We start from the raw sequence: 22,323 nt of genomic DNA, 5'->3' as shown, positions 1-22,323 counted from the left end.
TATTTTGCAAGTGTAATATATCCTAGAAGAAACGATAAAGGAAATATGAAGGACTTTAGCTTGAATGAGAGTTACTACTGATCTGGTTATACCTGGTTTCCAGCCGAATGTGCACCCCGTAAGGTGCCAGAGCCTCCCGGGGGGTGCAGATGCTGGCAGGCTCGGGTGCCTCGCATGTTTGGTGGTGGAGGGTGGCTTGGCAGGACGGCGTGTCCCTGGCTGCGGCCAGCCTCCCGTAGGGGCTGGGAGGGGAAGGCAAAGGGTGAGCAGCTCGGGGGGAGGAAGGCAGAGAGCAAGGTGAAAAAGGAGGCGGAGAAGGAGAGCTTCGGGGCAGAGCCGGGAGGAACGGGAGGTGGTTCGCAGGGGAGGAGGAAAGGAAGCTTGGAAGAAAGTGGGAGGGAGAGGGAGCTGAGGAGGAGGAGGAGGAGACGGGAAGGGTGGGCGGTGGGTGGCCGGAGGCGAGGAAGGGCCGAGGAGGAGAGCAGGAGCTTGGCAGATTGGTGGTGCCTGTGGAGACAGGGACCAGATGGCAACCTGGGTCCTCCCTGAGCAGCTCTGCCTGCATCCACAGTCCTGCCCGGCTGGGAAGTCGGTGCTCGTACTGCTGACAGAAGGTGAGGGGATGCGCAACGCCACTGCCTGATGAAAATTAAGAGCCTGAAACTTATAATTCCCAGGACGGATTTAAATTATTACAGTTAACATATGGCCTAATACATAAAACCGGAGATGGCTACCAAACAGATCTGTATAAATGAACACACGTAGAAGGGATTTCATTTGGCTCCTGCACCTGAAACTTTCTATTTCCTAATGCAAACTAAGCAGTGACAAATAAAAACAAGACTGCAAAAGCTGCATGACCTCTTTAAGCTTTAATTATTCATTAGAACTGTTTGCTTCTCTGCTGAGATTCAGAGCAACACATTGAAGCAGGTTCCTCTCAGGTTTATGGAAGACGTAACTTCCTTGTTACACCAGCTAATAAATACGACTAAACACAATGGCCCAACAATGGTTGTAGAAACAGCATTTGGGAAAATGTGCTTAATGAATCAGAAGTGCCTTAATCTAGTCAGTCTTGAAAAGCAAAGCATATCATGCAAAATTACAATGCACTAAAGCACAGATGCATAAATATTTTATTGTTGAGATTTCTGAGTTTACTTTCAGTATTTCAGAATTGCATTTTACACTGAAATGTCTCTACCTGCATTGGGGAAGGATAATGGTTCTGGTGGCTTTGGGCAATCTAGCCTGGGATCGCAGAACTGGATTTAAATATTGTATCTGGCAGACTCAGCCCTTATCAGCATCAGGCACATCTTTGTAACCAGAGCCACTAATTGCTTTTTGCTGTCCTAGGATGGCAGGGGAGTGTCTGGGAAGGTTTACAGCTGGGAGGAGAACCACCAAGACTTTTTCCTTTCTTCTGGGAAGCCTGGGCAGAAGGTAGGTGCCACCGTGCCATGAACTCCTCACAGCCCTCCCTCCCCAGGCCTCTGTCTTTCTCCCTGCCCTTGTAAAACAGCATCTCAGGGACCATATTTCCTCCCGAGTTCTGAAAGCAGGAGAGGACCAGTTTGTCACCATCTTGGCCAGACCTCCTGAGAGGTAGGCAGCTCGGGAGGCAGGCAGCGGCTCCGACTGCCCGGGAACGGTGCCATGCACAGGGGGAGATTTACAGCTCCTCTCCCCTTCAGACATTTCATCTGGTGCGATGCAGAGATGACAGCGCCTCATTTCAGGTATTACAAACTCCTCTTCCTCCACAGGAGCCTGCAGGGGCTGTTTGGGGTGTGTCCCGTCCCGTCCCCCCCCCCGCCCCGAAGCCCCCCAGGGCAGCATCCCTATGATGGTCCTAGCAGATGGGTGCAGGCAGCCCAAGGGCAGCTCTCCAAAACCCGCTTCTCTTAACGGGGCCACGCTCCTGTACTTACTCAATCTTTACAACTCAGTGATATGCTGCCAATATATTTTTGCCAAGGAGACAAAAATACGTCTCTTCTTCCTACTCCCTCAGCCTATGAAAAATCTCAGTTGTGTGCAAAGAGACTCTGGGTCTGTGTGTGTATACGTCTGTATATTTGAGGTGGGGGAAACAGAGTTTCTGTTAATTTATTTTCCAGTTGAAAGTCTGCCTCGTAGCCAGGGAAGCACAGTTTTCACCGTGTACAAATTCAGGGAGAAAAGCCTTACTTGGTGCTGAGCAGAAATGGCAGCACGCGCAGCGGGAATTGGGAGCAAATCCTTTAACTGCTCCATGTCCCAGGTTCTCCTCTCCAGGATGGAGACATGATGGCTTATAAATAGTTTGGGGATTTAGGGGTCAAAGAGCTTTATATTAGCAAAGTTGCCTAATAATGGATGAAGAAGAGTGGCATAATCCTTCCAAGGTGGAGAGCACTCTGTTTAAAAAGTGCTTCAGTCTCCCCAAGGGCCAGAGAGACTCCAGGTATTTAAGATGTTAACTTAACTTTTAATTAAGCAAGACTCTCCCACACAGCCATGGTTTGGGATTCTACCTATGCTCTCGGAATGGTTTGGGTACCTTAAGAGCACCAGGTACAAAGAATAGGGGTCGGAGGCTTTTTCTAAGCTTCACAGCAACTTGGCAAACTACATGCTCCAAAAAAGGTGTATTTCTTTTTCCTCCTTCCTCTCTCCCTTTTCCCCCAGACCTCGCATGACTTCAAGGCATCAAATGTTAATGAAAGTTTGCCAGGCTTCAAGGGCTGTGAAATGGAAGTTAAAAATCCTGCACCATAGGATGGCTCTAAAAATACTCAGTCGTGTCGAAATATCAGCCGGCTCCAGCAGCTCTCCTGCACACAGCGCTGCCGATGCATCAGGGCTTTCTCTCCTAAATAAGCTCTTGAGAAAGTTTGCCTAGTGACTATAGATCACTTATGCTCTATAGCCTGGATTCACCAGGTTATGTGCCAGCAAATATCTACCGGAGAGCGAAGATCTGCCGTGACACTTAACTCTAACGGTGCTGCGAGGGAAGTGCCAGTATCCGAGGGGATCCACCGATACATGCCTGCTCTGCCGTGACTCCATCCAGAGGACTCATACATGTGATGTCCATCCCTCGGGACGAGCACAGCCCCATACACCAGCCCTGTGGGTTTGCAGAGCTGGGGTCTGGTGCCAGCCTGCTCACCATTAGGGTCCAGCTCATGAGCTCTACTCTCCAGTGTCCCGTATTGTCCAGGGCGCTGGGGTTTGTAGGCTGAGTTGCTCATTTTAGGCATGGCAACACCTAACCCCCCCTGAAGATCTGCTCCAAAGTATTCCCGAGCAGGACAGCCGTACCCTCATGAGACACCAACGCTTTTCCACAGCAGCTCCGCACGCCCCAGGCTATCCTAGCTGATGCGTCCTGCTAACCGGCAAATACTCAATATGCCAGGTGTACCTTCACCGACTTCTGAGGGGCTCCAGCGGAGATACTGTCACCCCTTTGTGCTTTAAAGGTGTTTTTTGTTGGATTTCTTTTTTTCCTAACAGTGCTCTCAGGAGTGGGAATCCAGGAGGTGGGTTTCCTGCACCACAGACTCCTTTTTCTTCTCCAAGTGCAACATACTTTCTCCCTGTGAAGCAAATGAGGAGCCTGAACACAATGATTTGGATCGTGACTTCAAGCACAATCTCGAATACGGTGTCTAACCCATTCCCATCACAGGAGAAGCCAGGGGAGGCTGTGACTCAGCTGTGCCTCTGAGTCACGCAGCATGATGCTCCCCTGCTCTCGGGGGACAGCACTTTGCCATTAGCCTCTCTTGGCAACGAGCTACAGCTCTCCCTCGCTGGCTCAGACCCTGGTGAGATGTCTGCACCCCGAACTCTGTCCGTTCCCTGCTGATCCGTGCCAGGGGAGGGACGAGGGGCACCGGGAGCGTGTCCCCAGCCCGCCGTGCCAGAGCCAAGCAGGGGTATTTTGTTCAGGTGTGTGCAGAAAGTTTCGTGCGCCCAGGCATGGGCAGGCTGCCTGGCCGCACTCCAGCCCTGTGTAAGTACATTGCGAATCAGGCTCAAATTGCTATTTTTGAGCAAGTCACTAGAAATAATTCATGTACGTGCAAGTTAAAATTCTGCTTAAAAATCACCGCCTGCCTCGGAAGCTTAAAACCTGGGAGATCTACAGCAGCAGATACTGAATTTCATTTTACTAAGTTCTTTCCAGCTGTTATGGTAAACTTAGATCCTCATCCTGCATTTCTTCACTTTAAGGATCTTCTCTCCTGCAAATATCTCCAATTCTAGTGCTGGCAGGACCAGCCGCACATGTAAGTGTTGTGAAGAATCTGCCCCTTTGGCTGGACCGGACAAAGTCTGGCATGAAATGCTGAGAAGCACGGTATTTTTAAAGTGAAAGTTCAAGTAATAAACCTTCTTCTTTTAAGGTTTTCAAAATAAATTTCTGAATATCGTATTAATTTATTTGACGGTATGAACCAAGGTTTTGGAGAGCTGGAGGGTACAGGTTTGTGTGTGTTAACTGTGTGAGCAACAGCACAAAACGAAAATGCTTTTTCATCTGTATGAGCTTCTGTAAATTGTGTTCTATTCTTAGGAGAGTAAACATAATGTAAAAAAGAAATCTAATCATTTAAACTTTGCAGGAAAAGAGGCAGGAGCGACGGGAACCTCCGAGATGATAAATGAATGAATTTATTCCGCTGCCACTGTAGGGTTTTAAATTAGTTTTATTTTTCTTTTATTTCTTGTTGTTGACAAGTTGGGTTGCATTGCTATACAGTTATAATGTTTACAGGTAAGAAAATCTTGAAGGTCAAAAATTCGTAGTTATTCTTGTATAAGGTAATCTCCTTGTGTTGGTGACAATGCAGAGTGTGTCGCCATGGGTACCTGAATCACGTCGAACAGCAACATTCTCCATTCCTATCCCTTCCCCTTGAGTTCTTACAGAGAAAATAAAAAGAGATCTACCAGAAAAGCTCCATGCATGATGCAAAGGATGGACTGGAGGAAAGGCTTTTCTTTAAGAACGCGCACTGTGCCAGCGGTCTCTCGTACCACACCCATGCAATGGGGTGAGGAGTTGGTACCTCACCAGCTGGGATTCTGCCACCAAGACTCCAAAAGGCAGATTAAGGTTAATGTGTTATTAGTGTCCATCACGGTGCCCACATGCAGGCTGGTGTGTCTAATGCCTACGTAAAGTGCCAGAGTCCAGCTGGGTGGCTGTGTGCTCATGGAGCCCTGGTGCCCAGCAAGCTCAGCTGCAGCTCTGACTGCTCTTAGACCAGCACGAGGAAACTTGAAAACTGCTGGAGTCCAGGTTCTGGGGGAGAAGTGAGACCAGCATCTGCCCACAGCTGATCGCAGCAGGGAAACACAGAAGCACGGTGAAATGAAGGTGAAAAAAACCCAAGACAACCTTAATTACACCTTCCCATGCTCCTGCAGGTTCAGTTCAGTGCTCTAATGCCTGCTGGATGTGGTTTTCCTTGACAGTTTTGTAACATCTAAAGGGAAGAAAAGAAAATGAAGAGGAAGCAATGCGTACGGGCCTTGATCATGACAGGGCTACAGCTCTTTGAATGTTAGCTTTGCTCCCTGCTGCAGCATGAAAAGTTTTTGGTCTCTGCTAAATCGTGCTTTGAGTCAATGTGGGTGGATCATGCACATGAAAGACCAGGAGCAACAGTTCCTAGAGGCTGACAGCATGGCTGTGGATCAAGACTTCTGCCTTTTTCTCTATCGATGGGAGGGACTGAAGTCTACATTGGGGTCTTTGTGCAGAAAGTTTTTATACAATCTCATTTTAAGGGGGGGGGGGGGGGTGGGGAGGGGAACCCTGCAACAACAACAGCAAGAAAGAATACTCTCCAGGCAGGGGGATCAAGCAGAGCAAGCTGTACCTTTTCCTTAATAGCAGGATTTCCTTTTTACTAAACCACTTTTGACCCCAGTATGCAGCAGCCAGGTAAACCAGAAACTTCAGCTGGAAGGTTTGGCCCTGCAGCTTCTGGCAACAGGACAATATAGTGGAAATCAGATAAAGCCGCTTGTACACACCACCTTGCTGTGAATTAGGACTGTTCTTGTGCTTTGCTGTTGAACAATCAATTTTCCGAACAAGAGCCTTTCTTTTACATGGTCAGGGGGCTTAATTCAACCCTGGAATAAATGGGCAGCTACCAATGGGCCAAACTCAGCTTGAATGTTGCTCTAGTTAATTAAGAAGAGTAGCATCAGGGCTAAATTTGGCAAGGAGTGTTTAAGTGACTGCCTTCAGAGGCAGGGAAGAAAAACCCTTGCTTAGCTCACTGCATCCAGCTCTTCAAATGCAAATTAACCTGTCAACATCTGCATGCAGCCACCCAGGACAGCTGCAAAAAGGAGCTCCCAGCACCCAGAAGAAGGGCTGGAAATGTTTAGTTCCAAACAGCTATTTTCTAAAATAATTTCTAGTAAATAAGAATACATTTAAAGTGGTAAACTGAGCATCTGCTACATGAAACGAATGGAGAACAGCATGTGAAAAGAAGCATATGTCAAGTATGCACTTCAGATGCATTGACTACTTGCCTCCAAAACAGAGAAAATTTAAACATATTTGCAGCACACACTGAGAAAAAATTGCCTCTGCAACCCAAAGAAGAGCCTCAAATAACAGCACAATTTAAGTTTGGCCATATCTTGCCTTTCCCATGGTGGAAGGGAGCAGTTCATTGTATTTCAACTGCTGCCTGGCTTCTCCTACCAAGGCACGCGTCGGGAATGCCAAGCCCAGACAGCTTTTGTTTGGAGCAAACAGTGTGCCTTTACTGGTACATTTAAAAACCCAGCAAACCAAGTTGCTGCCGGAGCCAAATTATACCAGATTTGGTTCATTGGAGGGAAGACAGAAAAATACCCCCGTGCTTTTTACAAATTATCTTATCTGCCAGCCTAAGAGACGGTGACATCCTTCCTCAGACTGATACAGCCACGTGTACAGCAGGAACCCAGCTCCGTCGCTGCGAGGGGATTGCTTCTGACTCAGTCTCTTCTTCAATACACTACAACTCGGGGAAATTGCATTTCAGTATTTTGTTGAGACTGTTATCCTCAGACAAAGTCTCTACTGACTTCACTGAAGCTCTGACTTACAAAACAAGCACAGGATAAGGCCCCTTCAGCAGGGAGGAGACGCTGCCTTTCAGCTCCAGCTCTTCCTTGCGAGGCGGCGTGCAGGAATATTTCGCTCTCACTTTCAGTAGAACAGGGCACAGGACAAGCTCTGATTTTTTTTTTTTTTTTCCTGTGCCACCTGTCACTCTGCCAAGGCTTTGCTAAGTTTTTGGTTCCGCAGCCGCGATCTCACGGTGCAGCCATCTCCTCTGGTCCCTTCAGGAAAGAGGGAAACTGGAATGGAAACAAGCCATGAGCAGCTTCTGCAGAAATCATTTTGCTATGATAATGCGGTATAATTAAACAAGACTCATAAATCCCACCATCACAAAAACCCATGGCTTGTGCCAACACTTTTACTCATCGGTGGGTTTTCAGCCTGAATCGGAGCCGAGGAAATAGTAAAGACCTTTGGCTCCGTTGCACTTTGTCCTGGTCACCTTGGCATACCGTAGCATCTTACTAACCAACAGAAAATGAGAAGACGAAAGAGAAAAGCCTCCGGAAAATCCTGCAACCTGCCAGCCACAACTGCAGTTCCCAGGGAGCACCTCAGAACGGAGGTCCCACTCCCTGCCCCTTCGCAGCGCTGCCACCTCTTTGCTCGGGTTTGCTTCAGTATTTTTCCTCCTCCTGATCCTGGGAACTACGATTAGGAAAAGGAAGAGCTGCCATTGCAACGGCGGTGAACTGACACGGGCCAGCAGCGGAGCCGAGGTTTTCGCCCCCTTGGCTTGCAGAGCAGCGCAGCGTGGTGCTGAGTGCGCGTCCACTACGGCAACAGCCGTGGTGCTCCAGGAATTCCATTTCCACCGTGCCTCTGGGCCTTGCCTTGGCATCTTCATTGTTCCACAGCGAAATAAATAAATAAAAATCCAAGGGTGGCATAAAGGCAGTACAAGATAGGGAACGCTATAGAACAGGGTTACCTAATGGTTAATTTAGAAAGGAACGTATTAAAAACATATGAAGGTAGCTACATATTGATGCTGTATAAATATTTAAAGGGATGCCTCCATAAGGGCAGCATTCCAAGCTACACCTAAAATAACGTGTGTGAAGGAAAATTAAAAGAATATTTCACCATTTGGACTTGTTTAATCTGCCTTTGAAAGGCTTTTTCAGCCCAGCTACCGAATATTAGCATGGGAAAGGATATCAGACAAAACTCAGTTTTGGTGTAATTCTACCACAGTCAGCAGAGTTAAACTGAAGATGATTTTCCTGGCCTTTTAAATAGAGGGTAATTTTCTCCATGGGTAGTTATTAAACGCTATTGAGAGAGATTGCTGCTGCTGTTGGAAAGGCTTCCTGGAGAAGTCACTCTGTCCCATATGAATAGCACCAGTGAAAGACCAGAAGGTTTGTAGTTCTTACAACTTGAAGAGTCCCTGAGGGCACTAACTACACCACACATCACTGCCTGACCCAAAGCTAAGAGCACATATCTATTCCGAGTTGAGATATCCTGGCTTGACATCCACTCCTACATTACAAGAATTCTGCCTGTAGAAATTGCTTAAAATATTGGAAAGGGCATTGCACAAGATATCCATGTGGACATTCGGTCCCATCTCCATCCGAGAGGACATATTCCTTAAGTGCACTTTCTGAGGCTCAGCTGCTCTGTGTTGCCGTTTCGGGGCTGGTTAGCCTTTCACCAGCTGTCCGAAGCACTGGCTTGGGAAAGGCATCCCCTTCCCTTCTTAGTTTGGAATCCGATTCCTGGTGCCTTGTCTGCACCTGGACCAGTTTGAAGGGTGCAAACACACCCAGCTGAGTACCTACTGCACGTCCTCACAACGTGACAGGCATCTTCAGGCTGATAAGTCCTAGACTGAAAGGTTTCTATTTTTTTTAGCATTGGCAAATTGCTGTCAGCAGCTCTCAAAAGGCACCTCAAGGATCTGGATCTCAAGGGGATGGTGCTGCCCCTCACGTGGGGCGCTGAGTCAAGCCGTGGCACAGCATCAACCCTCCTGCACACTGACAGGGGCAGCCCCCCCAGCACACGTATTTCCAGAACTGCTCTTCCAAGGCACCTGCCTAGCCAAGGACCCTGCCCTGTCTTGCAGAAATCAGCAGCTCCATACTTAGGAACACAGCACCAAACTTTGTCTGGATCATGCATAAATCCAAATAAATCCTGGCTTAAATGGAGGCCAGACCCAGGGAATTATTTAACCATTCTACAAAAAGCCTAACTAGAAAGACTCTGGGGATGAAAACACGTGAGACCTCATAATTTATATATGTACTAACATCCCACTGGTGAAATTAAAATGCAAAATAGTATCTCTAAACAAAATTGTGAAGCTCTGTCCCTTGAGATAATTAAAAATTAAATGGGCAAAGCATATACCGGAGGATCTGTGCTTATCCTTATAGGACTCTGGGCTAGATCGTAGGTATTCTTGCTCTCTCACAACTACAATGCCGAGCTCCAAGAAAGGGTTTGTCTGTGCAACACAGCAAAGCTCCGCAATAATTACCCATTGTGCTACATGATGAGCCATCCTTTTGGTTCTTCAGTAACCCGTGCACCTGGACTTTAACTAAAAGCAAATAATATGCACAGAAAACATTTTTATGTAAGAGGAGGTGAACATCACTAAAAATCAGAGAGCTTTTGTATGGCATGCCAAACTGCTGAAGCGAAAAAATGTCTTCAGTGAAAGGGCTCAGATGTGAGCATGTTTCAGTGCACAGCTCCAGGAAAAACTCTGATAATAAATGTGAGCTTGTTATCGTTGCTTTTCAGTGGGAAGTAAAGCCGGAAGCAGGGTCGTGCTGGCTAATTGAGGCTTACATTTTCATTCAAGCACTGCATTTTAATTATAAACTGGTGACACAAGTGTCACTTAGTCCTTACCCTATTTTAAGTGTGCATACATATAAAAAATATTTTCAGTTATTAATTTATTCTTGTGATCATATTCATTATCCTACATTATGTCTACCAGGCACGTGTCTAATGACATGTTTGATACACGCTAATTCTTACGCCTCTCCTAATACAGGGCTTACACGCAGATTTTAGGCTGAGTACAGTGCCAGTTGGCCACCAAAACAGGTGCACATCAATGCTATAAAATCAGCATTAGGAACTGTGTACCCATATTCTGGCCAGCTGCAGCCACTTGCTCAGCCGTCCCAGGGCAGAGCACTCATGCCAGGAAAAGGGATAACCTGTGGGAGTAGCTGCATCCAGCGCCGACGCCTGGAGATGCCGACAGCGAGGTCCTGGCTGCCCAGGTCTGGCGCGGATCCTGAACCACTTGCCCCTCGCCCCGCTCCTGCGTGCGAGCGCTCCTCTGATCCGGCAAAGTCCAGCGTGTTGGCTCTTTGTGCAGCCAAAGCCCTGGGTAAGACTTAGAATTCAGGTGGAAAATTTCTGGCCTGTTTTTCCTTCTCTATGGGGTTTTGCTGCTGCATCCAAAGACTGTCTCCAGCTAGAACACTGCCATTTATATACAGGAATTAAAATAAAATGAGGAAAAAGTCACTGGGAATTTGCTGCTGAGAGACACAAAGTCATTAAAAATCAGACCAGGAGTACAAGTAAAAACAAGGGAATATCCCTAGAAAGCAAGTTATGAGGGTAAACCTCCTTCAAAGACATTGGATGGAATGGGATAGCCAGGTTTTTCCCCTCTTAATTTGCCAGCAAACTATAAAGAGGATTCTATTTTAATAAGCGCTAGCGTAGTGGGACATTGCAAATGAATTGTTCAAATGGCTATAATTAGAAGTGATACTGTGAACACAGCCCTAGCATTATTCCTAAATACTACATGTTTTATTTCAGGTCTTGCATCTTTAAGGATCCCAAAGCATCTCCAAAACTGCCTGCACTTGCCAGCGCTAAAGGCAAGGGCAAGAGTACAGCAAAATGTGCAGAGCGAAGGAGAAATGCTTACCAACCTCCAAAGCAAACCTTCAGTCTACTGAGGAGAATCACAAGAATCTTTAATCTCATGATTAGCAGGTAGTGGCATAGTCCTGGATAAATATTTTTGGAAACACCTAAGTAACGTACAAAATGAAATCCTGTTGACTCCCAGTGCAACAGAAGCTTCAAAGACAAACCTTCACTGGAAATGCAGTTAAGAGTTCACAAGCCACAGTCTTTGAAAAGACTGCTCATCATCTCGGAGCATCTTTTGTCGACAGACAAAGACGTGTTTTCGCAGTGGGCAGAGCTGGGGGGACACGGCCCAGCTCTGATCCAAACGCAGGGTGGGCAGATCCAAGCAGCGCGAAGCCTGAGCCAAGAAACTCAGCCTCTTGCCAGGTCTGTTGGCTTGGGTTCAGCGCCTGCATAAATGTAGAGGGGCTTTTGGACTGGGGCCGTCTGCGTCCTACCGGTCTGTCTGGAAGAGGTTGGTCTGTCTGCAAAGAGCACGCCGGCGAACCCAAAATTGCTGTACTGGCAAATCACTGGCGCCCCGCTGCCTGCCGGCAGGAGGAGGAGGGTATGCACCCCGCTGGCTACGGTAAGCAGCTCTGGGTTTAAGAAGCCACTTCCAAACTGTTACTTAGCTCCCTGATTTATTAATTGATCATATTTTTGTCATATCTAGGATAGCTCTGCTCGATACGGATGTTTTCCAAGTTTCCCTAAGAAATCCCGATTGAAATAGTTAATAAAGTTGCTGAGCTCTGGTTGTACAGAATAAACCGCAGGCAGCCGGCTGTACGCCAGGGGACAGGGCAGGACCAGGGGGTGTCACATTTGGGGCGAAATAAATGAAGAGTCTGGAGCTCTCCCTCTGCAACCCACACGGGAAACCGAGTTCCTGAAGTCTGGGCAGTTCACCATTGCCAAGAAATAACCTGCCCACCAGCCGCAGAGGCGTATCTGCAGAATAACAATCTATTTTGGGCTATTACTCCACTGGCTCAAGTAACAGAGCTCTGCTCAGTCAATCTGAGGGCTTCGACCATGGTCATGATCCACGTGGGTAAAAATGTGATGCGACATAATGCAACTTGCTGTTTCATCACTTTGCTAAAAACAGACGTAACACACAAAGAAACTAACTCTAGCTAATTTTGCATTAAAATGTATGTAAGTATGTAAACCAGCATTGCTATAGTTTACCTGAGTTTAGAAGAGCCACTGGATGAAGATGATTCAAGCCCACTATTGCCATTAGTGAGTCATACACAAAGGAATATTACTAACTTTCATATCTGGCTACCTTCGAAAACTCAGTCTAAATAGTCACAAGGTCTTCCAGCATTAAGAATTTGCTATTTCTTTTGCTTGCGGGCAGCTGGATGCTGAAGGCTGAGCTTTAGAAAAAAAAAACCCAATGGCACGGCAATTCTTATAACAAAATTATCCAGCGTCTTGCTAATAGCCATCACTGATATTCAGCGAGCCATGAGATAGGTACGCACAGCCCTAAGATAGGTATATGCAATAAGTTGTATTTTAGATTTGATTATATTTAGGCAATATACCTCTGGCAAGATCCTATTTCAAGCCATAATTGCGACATGTCATGCTTCCTTTTTAATGCCTCGCAGCAACAATAGATAAACTGTGCCTCTGGGATGCAAGTAAGACACAATAACAATCCTAACACTATTGAATGCTATATATTTGGACAGGAGAAAATACTCAGTCATCCATATTCTACACAAAATTGCATTATTTAAAATGTATAAACGGGAGAAAACTGATCTGAAACCTCTGGCAGAGAATTGGCAGTGACTTAAAAACGGTTATTAACAAACTTGTAAAAAAACACCTGGCAGCCAAACCAGGGTGGTAATTCCTTGCTGAGCTGGGTGACTCTCCCACTCGAAGAGGGGACGCCTGTCGCTTCTTTATATCTTTGAAATCTTTGGCATTATCAAGCTAACAGGACTGGCTAAGTGAGAAGCATTCAAAGGGCATAACCAAGTGGCACAATTCCAAAATAGCAATTAAAAGGCGGAATGCTTGAAAGAGAACAATAAAAGAGGTTAATTCGTATCAGGGCCTGGCAATCTGCAGAGGAAATTCTGTAATCCCATAATGCGCTCTCCCTTCATCCCTCTCTCCGAACCATGACCACGTTTATAATCTAGCATTCCTTCACATACCACATTTGACATGAAATCCCTAAACTCCATTGAAGAAGAACTTACAGCACCATTTGTAAAGTAAGCAAGAGCCTGGATAAACACACGGGAAACAAAGTAAAAAAGGTGGAGACAAGAGAACCCAAACCTCCTGCCTTTTGACAAGGACATGACGACACATTTTTCATCGGCAGGAAGGCACAGAGATGCTCAAGAGTTAAGAAGAGAAATTAAAAATCCTAAATTTCTACTTGGGGCAGTATCTACCAGTTTTCTAAAGACAGACTCTCACACCATCATTGAAAAGGTGCCTTTTTAGCCGAAGGAAAGTTACCTTTCAGTAAAGAGAGGCAAAGAGAGAATGAGAACAAAGAATTTAAGATGACACGATGCCAGAAGGAGAAGGAGAAAAGAGGGGCCGGACTATCTGCCAGGCTAAATCAAGAACTGCTTCAACGCTTTCACTGCATTTGACCCACAGCATGCAACAACTGGCAAAAATGCCCCCAGATTTGAAGGGAAATCTAGCTAAAGTCTGTCTCGGCTGGGCTATCCATCCTGCAGGCAGCTTGCCCTGAGGCTTGCTATTTTGAGATTTTAGAGAGGCCACTTATCATTAATATTACAATAAATCCCAATGCAGAGAAAGTCACCATCTCAAACGTTGCTGTGGTGCCCAGCACCTCTGTGTACCCCTCAAAATAACCAAAACAACCACTCCGAAAGGAAAAATACAATCCGAAGCCCAGAAAAGAGCGACCTCCTACTCCAGAATTTTGAAGGTAAAATGAACTGATGTACTTTGGGAGCAAAGGCAGATAACTAAAGGGAACAACTCTCTGGGAACAGGGGAGAGAGGACAAAAGATATTGTAATTTAGCTGAACGAAGTATGTGGAAGAAGCGAGAGGCTTTAGGGCCAGGCAGAAAATGTCGAGAAGCCCTGCACAGCGCTGGAGCTGCCTACTGAACACATCCTTTTGTTCTGAAGTCATAAATGTGTATCAGCCTCTCAGACATATGGGCAGTTGTGCATTTATCCTGTTTATTTTACTACTCCTGTGCATCCTGCCTTGCCATCTGTTGGTAAGAATTTGGATGCTGAACCATAAGTCTGCGACATAATAAATACCAGTAAACAGAAATCGAAAATGAAGATAAGCACGAAGTAATGTTTGGAAGCAGGACCAATTTTTCAGTTTGGTAGTATGATTTATTTCCTGAGATGAGTCTTGGCTCAGAAAAGAAGGACCAGCAGGAAAGGGTCCAATTGAAGGGGCAGATCTATGATCCCTTCTCTTTATCGGCTTCTTATTGGCATCATTCCACTGCCTTCCTAGAAAGCAGTTAAATTTACGTAGGTGGAGAATCAGACTTAATCCTGTCCCTCAAGGAAGACATGCTTAAACACAAAATATTGCATGTATAAAACATAAGTTGCAAGCAAAATGCTTCAAACCCAGTTAAAGCAGCGTTCCTGCACCTTCTCTGAGCTATGGGACACCCTACGGCCGTGTCCCAGTTTCTCCACATCTCTTCCCTTTTGTTATCAGTATGAGGGAAGCGCAGCCACCCCTCCAGGCCAGGGGCAGAAGGTAACCGGCCCCGAATCGGGCAGGACACCCAGCCAAGCCGAGACCCACAAGCCCTTACGTTCTCCTCCTCCCTCACCATTCCCGGTTTGGGGAGACAGAAATCACTGCTCAGGTCTTCGACACACCAACCACACAGACACCAACCACGTATCTGGGTGCCGAGAGGCATTAACAGCAGACTTCAAACGACACTCGGTACCTACGTACTCCTACCTCCTCAAAAGAATTAAAAATGAGATGACAGCACTAGCCTCCGCTCCTAATATTTTTCCTTTTTTCCCCTCTCTGTTTCTGTGCAGCTGCACAAGGCTGCAGGACAGAGAGAGCACACAGATGCCCCTTCTCCCCCAGCTTTTTAAGGACTTCACCTATCTTGCAGCTGGCAAGACCCTGACCACAGCTGCGGGGTGGACAGTGTGACCTGGGCACAAGTAAGGCAGGGTGACCAGCGGGTGGGACAGCACGCACTGCAGAAACGACCACTGCGCTGAAATCTTACGGGAACCCAAACCCATGTTGTTAGATTTGCCTGTTTTACCGGTTTCCAGCCATGTGGGTTAGTAGAGCTGCCAGAAGGCAGGGCAAGCCCTGACGAGGTGCAATGGCTACAAGCTTCTGCCAGTATCTAAAAAGAGTGATACAAGCCCATGGCAGAAGGTCAGTTGAAGGTAATGGCTGCTGGAAGAAGCTCAAAACCTCCATTATATTACATTAAAAAGGTCCCCACGAACCCCAAAATAACTTACTATGCCTCTGAGAGATACTACCACAAATGCCATCTGTCAACCACCTACAATATGCAGCATAATTCTACACAGAATAAAAAAGTAACTACAGCACAACACAGACGCCAGTATCCTATTTGTATAACCCAGTGCTTCCTTGACTCTTCACAAAACATTTCTGAAACCTAGGTAAGATTAACATTCTCCACATTACATCTTGCACAGATGAAGAAGCTTTACAGCTGGATTACAAATGTGCTTTCATCGGTTTGCAGCCTTCAGGGAGTATTGCTAATGTACAGAAAGTCTTTGGGTTCTAAGTTTTGCATTGGGATATGTGACATGCTGAGAGCCAACAAGAAAAAGCCAAAACCTTCATGTAGCCTGATAGCTCCCTACTGGCTATATAGTAGATCGAGTTCAAGAAAGCAAATTAATTTGTTAAAGCAACGTATATTCAGTCAATTAGCTTTAGATGCCTGTTTCATAGAGCATCTCAGGAAGAATAGATGTTTTGTTACATCGATACGGTCATTTGAGAACCTCAGTTACAGATGTTCAAAGACGTGCACGTAGGAGATCCCTGCTTTTTTGAGAATAGATAATGCCTTAACCCATCTTCTGCTGACAGTTCCTCCAGCACAAAAATTTCTCAGCATTTTAAAATGTGTTATACTATGGACAATAATTCAAAGAGACTGAACTCTGTATCCCGAAAGATCGCTCCGAATTCAGAAACTGTCTCTTGCAAATGGAATGCTCTTGAAAAAAATCAGCCTAAAAAGGCTGTCAAAAATCACTCCATCAGCTGCTGCCAAAACTACGCTGCTTCGAACACTGTTGCAAAGGTGATGTTGGAGCTCTAAGAATTGCTTTTAAAAACGCCTGCAGCATAGCTCTTTCTCAACAGCACGTGTTTTACCAAGGAAACCAAGATGCTACGAGCAGGATGTATGGAAAGAAAGAATGAAAATGTGGGCTGAGTCTCAGAAAAGTCCTTCTTCAATGCATTTACATTGGCTTTGAAGGATTCACAGACAAAAGTTCACTCTTCAGGACCTATAACGCACATACAAAATGCATATATCTTGTTCTAGAAACAGGCTACAGCACAGAGTAAGTTTCTTGTAGCAGAGACACCCATGTGTGCGTTCTCCATTCGCAGCTACCTTCTTCCATAGTGTGCATGTAAGTGTAAAGTGTAAAGACTGAGAAGATCAACCACCTCTTAATGTGCCTGTGGATATAACCTCCAAGGCAGGCCATGGCTGATATTAAAGTCCTATAACATTTGCTCTTCAACAAACACAACTTTGGCAATAGCATTTGAATATAAAGCCTGCACTGTATTTAGTTTACTACAAATAGTGCTGGTGCTAGGACTTCATAGCTTTGCTTTGAGAATACTAAAGAATATCCATTCTTCTTGGATGAGCCATGAATTTGCAGTATTGATGGAGAGCAGCCTGCCTTTATTTGCTTGCCTCAAACATTTGTATAAGCATTTTTATTTTGTTTTCAAGAGTATCCATGGAAGCAGTGCATGCGCGTGCCACAGTTCCCATGTTTGTGCGCATTCATCCAAGCTGGAAGACTTGCGAATAATTGTGCAAATGTGCATTTGTGCAAGTTTTCAAGTAATAAATGATTTACTTGATCCTTCCTCCCAATTGTAAATGTTCCAACCGCCCAGTCAGGAAGGACACGTGGTTCCTCGGGAATTAAATAACCAATTGCAGCACTTGAAAAGTAAATGGCAAACAGGGAATACTAAAAGCAGTAGACATAATGGGTTCAAAGAGATTCTTATTCTGAAGTGTTTAATAAAATACTCTTTGAATAAATTTAAATTACAAGTACATTACTTGATTTCATATCTTGATGTCACAGAGCCTGCAGAGCTCTCTATTGTGAGCTGTCCTATTAACTTCAGCACGATTGTTCACCAAGATAAGCAGTTTCAGTGGATAAAGTGGTGTTTTTAAAATCTTTTTTTTTTTTTTTTCCCTAGGCACATATTATAACAGCAGATCCTCCTTGTGAGTAAGACTGCGTAAGGCTTACATAGTTGTGCTGTACATTTATCATAGGTATAGGGGATGCTGGAAAACTATGGTGGTTCCATCTCTCTTTCTCGGGTTAGCTTGGCCATGAAATTATTATGCCTAAGACACAGCATGTGCTATGTTCGCAAGACTCTGCTCTGCACCAGCTTGACGGAGACCCACAGCTTGTGACAACTCCCCTAACTCGAGTGTGGACATGGGGCATAACAGCAGCCACGTGAAATGGGGACGATTTGCTCTTATTAATAATGTGTGGGTTGGGGTGCAGGCGTGAGGTGTGGGTGGCTGCACGGGGGCTTCATTGGAAGCTTCGTACTCCAGTGACAGTTTAACTTGAGCTGTCAAAACGGCAGTAATTGTAGATGCCGTGGCCCCAGAAAACCAAAGCCCAGCTTTGCCAGGGACCCTCACGGCCATTTCACCGCAGAGCCTCAGCTGAACAGCACCCACTTCTGCTACATGCACATTCATACCAAGAATTATTTTAAACAGTTTTTTAACTAAGGCAATTACCTTGGATATAAGTTTTAAAAATACACACAGAAATACTGCTATTATTTAAAATTCACTCAATGAGCCTCCTACCTCCACCTTTGACAAACACGCTAAAAGAACAAAATTAGGATTATACAGGCAAGAGTTTGACTGATGTATCATTAATGCTACTTCTTGAGTGACTAAGCTCCATAGTAGTATCGACTACTAGTACTGAAGCATGATTTCATCCCCAAGACAACTGCAGCTCCAAAAAACAATAATATGCTGGATCCCTAAACTGTATCACTCCAGTTATCACCACAATGCTAATTTGTTGTAAAATATGTTGTCTCAAAGAAGAAAAACAGGAAACCATTGAGCAACACCTAATAATTTGATTAGGAGGTTATTCTTTTCCATTCTATTTCAATAATTTTGTTTGAAATCTTAGAACTGGGGGTACTAAACAGGTGCTTCTTCAAAATCCATTGTACAGGTTGTTTTATGGATATAGTTGAGAAACATTTTAATGGAAAATTTCAGCCAACCTGAAATTTACTCAATGAAATGCTTTATTCATGTCAAAAGCAACTGGAGAAGCTGTTTAAGGTATTTTCAGCTTTTGTACATTTGCGTTTTAGATTTGTCTTTTTGAGATAAGAGGGAAATGGTGCTTAAGGCCATTAAAATAAATTAAGTAGGTTTTTATAATTATTACTCCAAAACACAAAAAGAGTTCTGAAAATAGGTTTGAAGCCAGACCATTTAATCACATATGAAAATCTAGAACTGAAATTATTTTCTTGCTATGCATCTCCTCTGAGTTGCAACTATTATGTTGATTTTACTAAAAGACCCATCCACTCTGAACGAGCGATGCTCTGTAACAATCAAGGGGGTGTTGTTTTAAATCAGCTTCTAGAAATGGTTTTATTATTTTATGAAACAAAGGAGCCTTTCCATGTGGAAATCAAAGTCCCACGATATGGTTTAAAACATAAAATCTATAGACACATTAAATTATTCATCTTACAAAGACAGAACATACTGAAAATGTAGGAGAGAATGAAGTCTCTGTTCCTCATATCTGTGAACAGATGACAGCTTTCTCAAATTGTCCGCTCTTAGCACACATTTGACAACTTTAAAATCTGTAACTTTGTAATTCGATTATGAGCATCTGAATTTTGAGCAGAACAGCTCAACTACCGTCGGAGAGATGGAGCTCCTGAAACGCTTTTTTGTGCCCTGAACTGATGAGGATTCCAGGCTCACTTGCACACAGCTGCTGGGTGCGATTTTTCAGCAAATACCCTTGCACATACCATGTGCACCAGCTCACCGGGCAGTTGCAGTGCTGCCCATCGCTCAGGGCTCCAACGACTACTCCTTTTTTAAATGAAGTTCTGACTTAAACCCAGCTGAAACCAAGGCAAACGTTCCACCAGTTTCAAAGCTGCACATTTCTATGAATGAGATTCCTGGAAGCCCATACAGAAATCCTGACTTTGGGAAACTCGGGGGTTTCTCCTGGAGACAACAGGCCTGGTCTAGCAGATCTAGCAGAGCAAGCTCAGCAACTCCCGCAAGATACAAACAAACTTATTTTCCGTGGAAGACGGAGACTGAAGACACCAGAACAAGCTCAGTGAAGATCACAAGATTCGGCTGAAGTGGAGGATACTCAGCATCTCTCAAGCAAACTCCAGAGCTCTCACACCTAAGCCCTCATTTTCCAGGTGTCATAAAAGCCCAAACAGACAGATTTCCTTTAGGAGTCATAAAGCCAAGCATTATTATTACCCGTAAACCTTCACATTTCAGTAATTCTTTCTCTCGTTACCGTCCAAAAATACTTCCTTCTCCTACAGCTATTCTATGTATGCATACTATTGCTAGGTAGCTGATATTTTAAGAGAAAAAACACATTACGCTGTAGCCTGAAATCGTTAGCGAAAGGAGAAGATGAGAACAGCCACGAGGACGAGGTGCTTCTACCATGGCACAGCCTTTTCTGGGGAGAAGCACCGCTCTGAACACAGCTGTGGACTGAGCCACGGCTGGGCTGGGCTGAGCCGGGTGGCAGTTAGAATAAACCATAACACCAGGTTTGCAAAGTTCACGCGTGCTAAGTTGTGCTGATGGAACTAGGTGCACTGCAGCGTGGGGCCAAGTGCATCACGGCGGGGGGGGGGGGGGGGGGGGGAGAAAGACTCCGGCGTCCCCTCCCCGCCCCGAGGCACAAAGCGGCTGGGCAGGGGTCCCCGGCATTCCTCCGCGCTCTCCTTGCACCCAGCATCACTGGGCTCGGGGAGGGGGTGAGGGCCTCCCCGTGGCCCTGGACCCCTGGTGCCCACCCGCGGCGCGGGCCCTTCCCTAGGGATGCGCCGCGCTCCCACGCCACGCGCGGCGGGCAGATGTTCCCCAGCTGGGCTTCCCGAGCTGCTGCGCCAAACCCCGGCACACCCGCGTGTTTCTTTGTCCCGGGAGCTCCCGCCGCGCCGTCCCTGCAACTCCGTGTCCGAGGGAGCCACACGCTCGGCCCCTGCGGGGAGCGGGGTGTCCCCCCGCCGCCCACCCCTGCCGCCACCACACGGCTCGTTGGCTTTGTCCCCGTCACCCAGCCTGGCCCTGGGGGTGCGTTCGGCAGCCCCCGGCCCGCACCGAAGCACCTGCCCAGCACCAGGACGCTTTGAACCGGTTCCAGGTGCCTCTGTCCGAGCAGAGACGGGAGCTCGGGTCCCCGCTGTCCCGCCCCACAGCCGCGGCGGAGCCCCGAGGCCAAAGCCCCGCGGGGTCCCGGCCCCAGCCCTGCGCGCCCCAAAGCCCCCCAGCGCCCCGCACCCGTCGGGAGCTCCCCAAAGCCCTGAAGCCCCCGGGGCGGGAGGGGGGGGGGCGGCGGAGCGAGGTCGCTCCCCCGGGCAGAGCTCCGCATCCCGCCGCTCGGTTCCCATGGCAATCTCGGAGATGCCGGTTGCCAGGGTAACGCCATCCTCCTCCTCGGCCGTGTCCGAGGCAGCGGCGCGGCTCCGGCTCCGGCTGGGCTCTGCCCGGCGGACCCGGGCGCGCAGCCGCCGCCCCCCCCCGCCCCCGCCGCCCGGCCCGGCGCAGCACCCCGGTACCTTCGAGGCAGCAGATCCTCCAGAGCCCCGAGTGCGTGAGATCGCCCCGCGCCCGCCGCGGCGGCCCCTGCGCCTCGTCCGCCGTGATGTTGGTGCCGTTGCAGATGTGGGCGCTGGAGTAGAGCCAGTAGTCGGTGCCGATGGCGATGGCCATGAGGCTGAAGGCGGCGAAGGCGCCCACCGTGGTCAGCAGCATCTGGACGCCACGGTCACACCACACCATGGTGCTTCATAGTCCCCGCACGGGCGCGGGGGGCCGCACGACACCGCCCGGCAGCCGCCGCCGCCGCCCGCGGGAGGCAGCCGAGTCACGGGGCGGGGGGCGGAGGCGGTGGCGGGGCCGCGGCGGGGGGGGCGGGGGGGGCGGGGGGCTGCTCGCCGCTCGCCGCCGCCGCGGGGCCGGGCTCCGCCGCCAGCCGCGCCCCGCCCCGGCCGCCGGAGGGAGGGGCCGCCCGGCCGCGGACCCTGGCGGGGCTGAGCCGCCCGGACCCCCGGCCCGCCGCCCCGCCGGTGCTGAGCCGCCCGGACCCCGGCCGCGGACCCTGGCGGGGCTGAGCCGCCCCGACCCCGGCCCGCCGCCCCGCCGGTGCTGAGCCGCCCGGACCCCGGCCGCGGAGCCCAGTGGGGCTGAGCCGCCCCGACCCCGGCCCGCCGCCCCGACCCCGGAAGCCAGTGGGGCTGAGCCGCCCCGACCCCGGCCCGCTGGGCAGAGCCCGGCCGCGGAGCCCCAGCACCGCCGTGTTCCTCGGCTGCCGGTGGGCGCCGTGAAGCGGCAGCTGGACGGGGGATGAAGGTGTGAGCGGGTGCGATCGCGGCCAAGAGCTGTCCGGGGATGCGGAGGGGGTTGCCCCCCTCATGGGTGCGAAGCTCCGCACCCTCGGTGCTGCCCCTGGGGTGGGCTGTGCCCCCCCTCCTGCTGCTGCACAGGAACCACCGTAGCAATGGTGCCAAACCCTGCGGGGCCCCGGTGGTGGGATGCCAGGGGGATCCCCCACATTGTCCGAGAGCTGTGGCAGAGAAACTGGGGGTTTAGCCCCGATTCCCTCCGTCCACCTTGCTCTGCCATTACTTACACCAGGAGGTTGTGGGCAGGTGTTTTGAGTTGCTGGTTTTCTCCT

The 22,323-nt window shown here is 48.1% G+C and overlaps 1 protein-coding gene across 1 annotated transcript in view; it reads right to left on the bottom strand.

Moving 5' to 3' along the window:
* Window positions 1-21,524, bottom strand: part of CACNG4 (calcium voltage-gated channel auxiliary subunit gamma 4) — a 43,469-nt gene extending 21,945 nt beyond the window's left edge. Inside the window, exon 1 of the mRNA XM_056326683.1 lies at window positions 21,206-21,524. Within this exon, the coding sequence (XP_056182658.1) occupies window positions 21,206-21,428 (223 nt within the window). The 5' untranslated portion in view covers window positions 21,429-21,524. The remainder of the gene's footprint in view (window positions 1-21,205) is intronic.
* Window positions 21,525-22,323: the final 799 nt, after the last annotated feature.

This window comes from Falco biarmicus, chromosome 1 (assembly GCF_023638135.1).
Source record: "Falco biarmicus isolate bFalBia1 chromosome 1, bFalBia1.pri, whole genome shotgun sequence".
NCBI classification, from domain to species: domain Eukaryota; kingdom Metazoa; phylum Chordata; class Aves; order Falconiformes; family Falconidae; genus Falco; species Falco biarmicus.
This window is presented reverse-complemented; position numbering and strand designations above follow the sequence as displayed.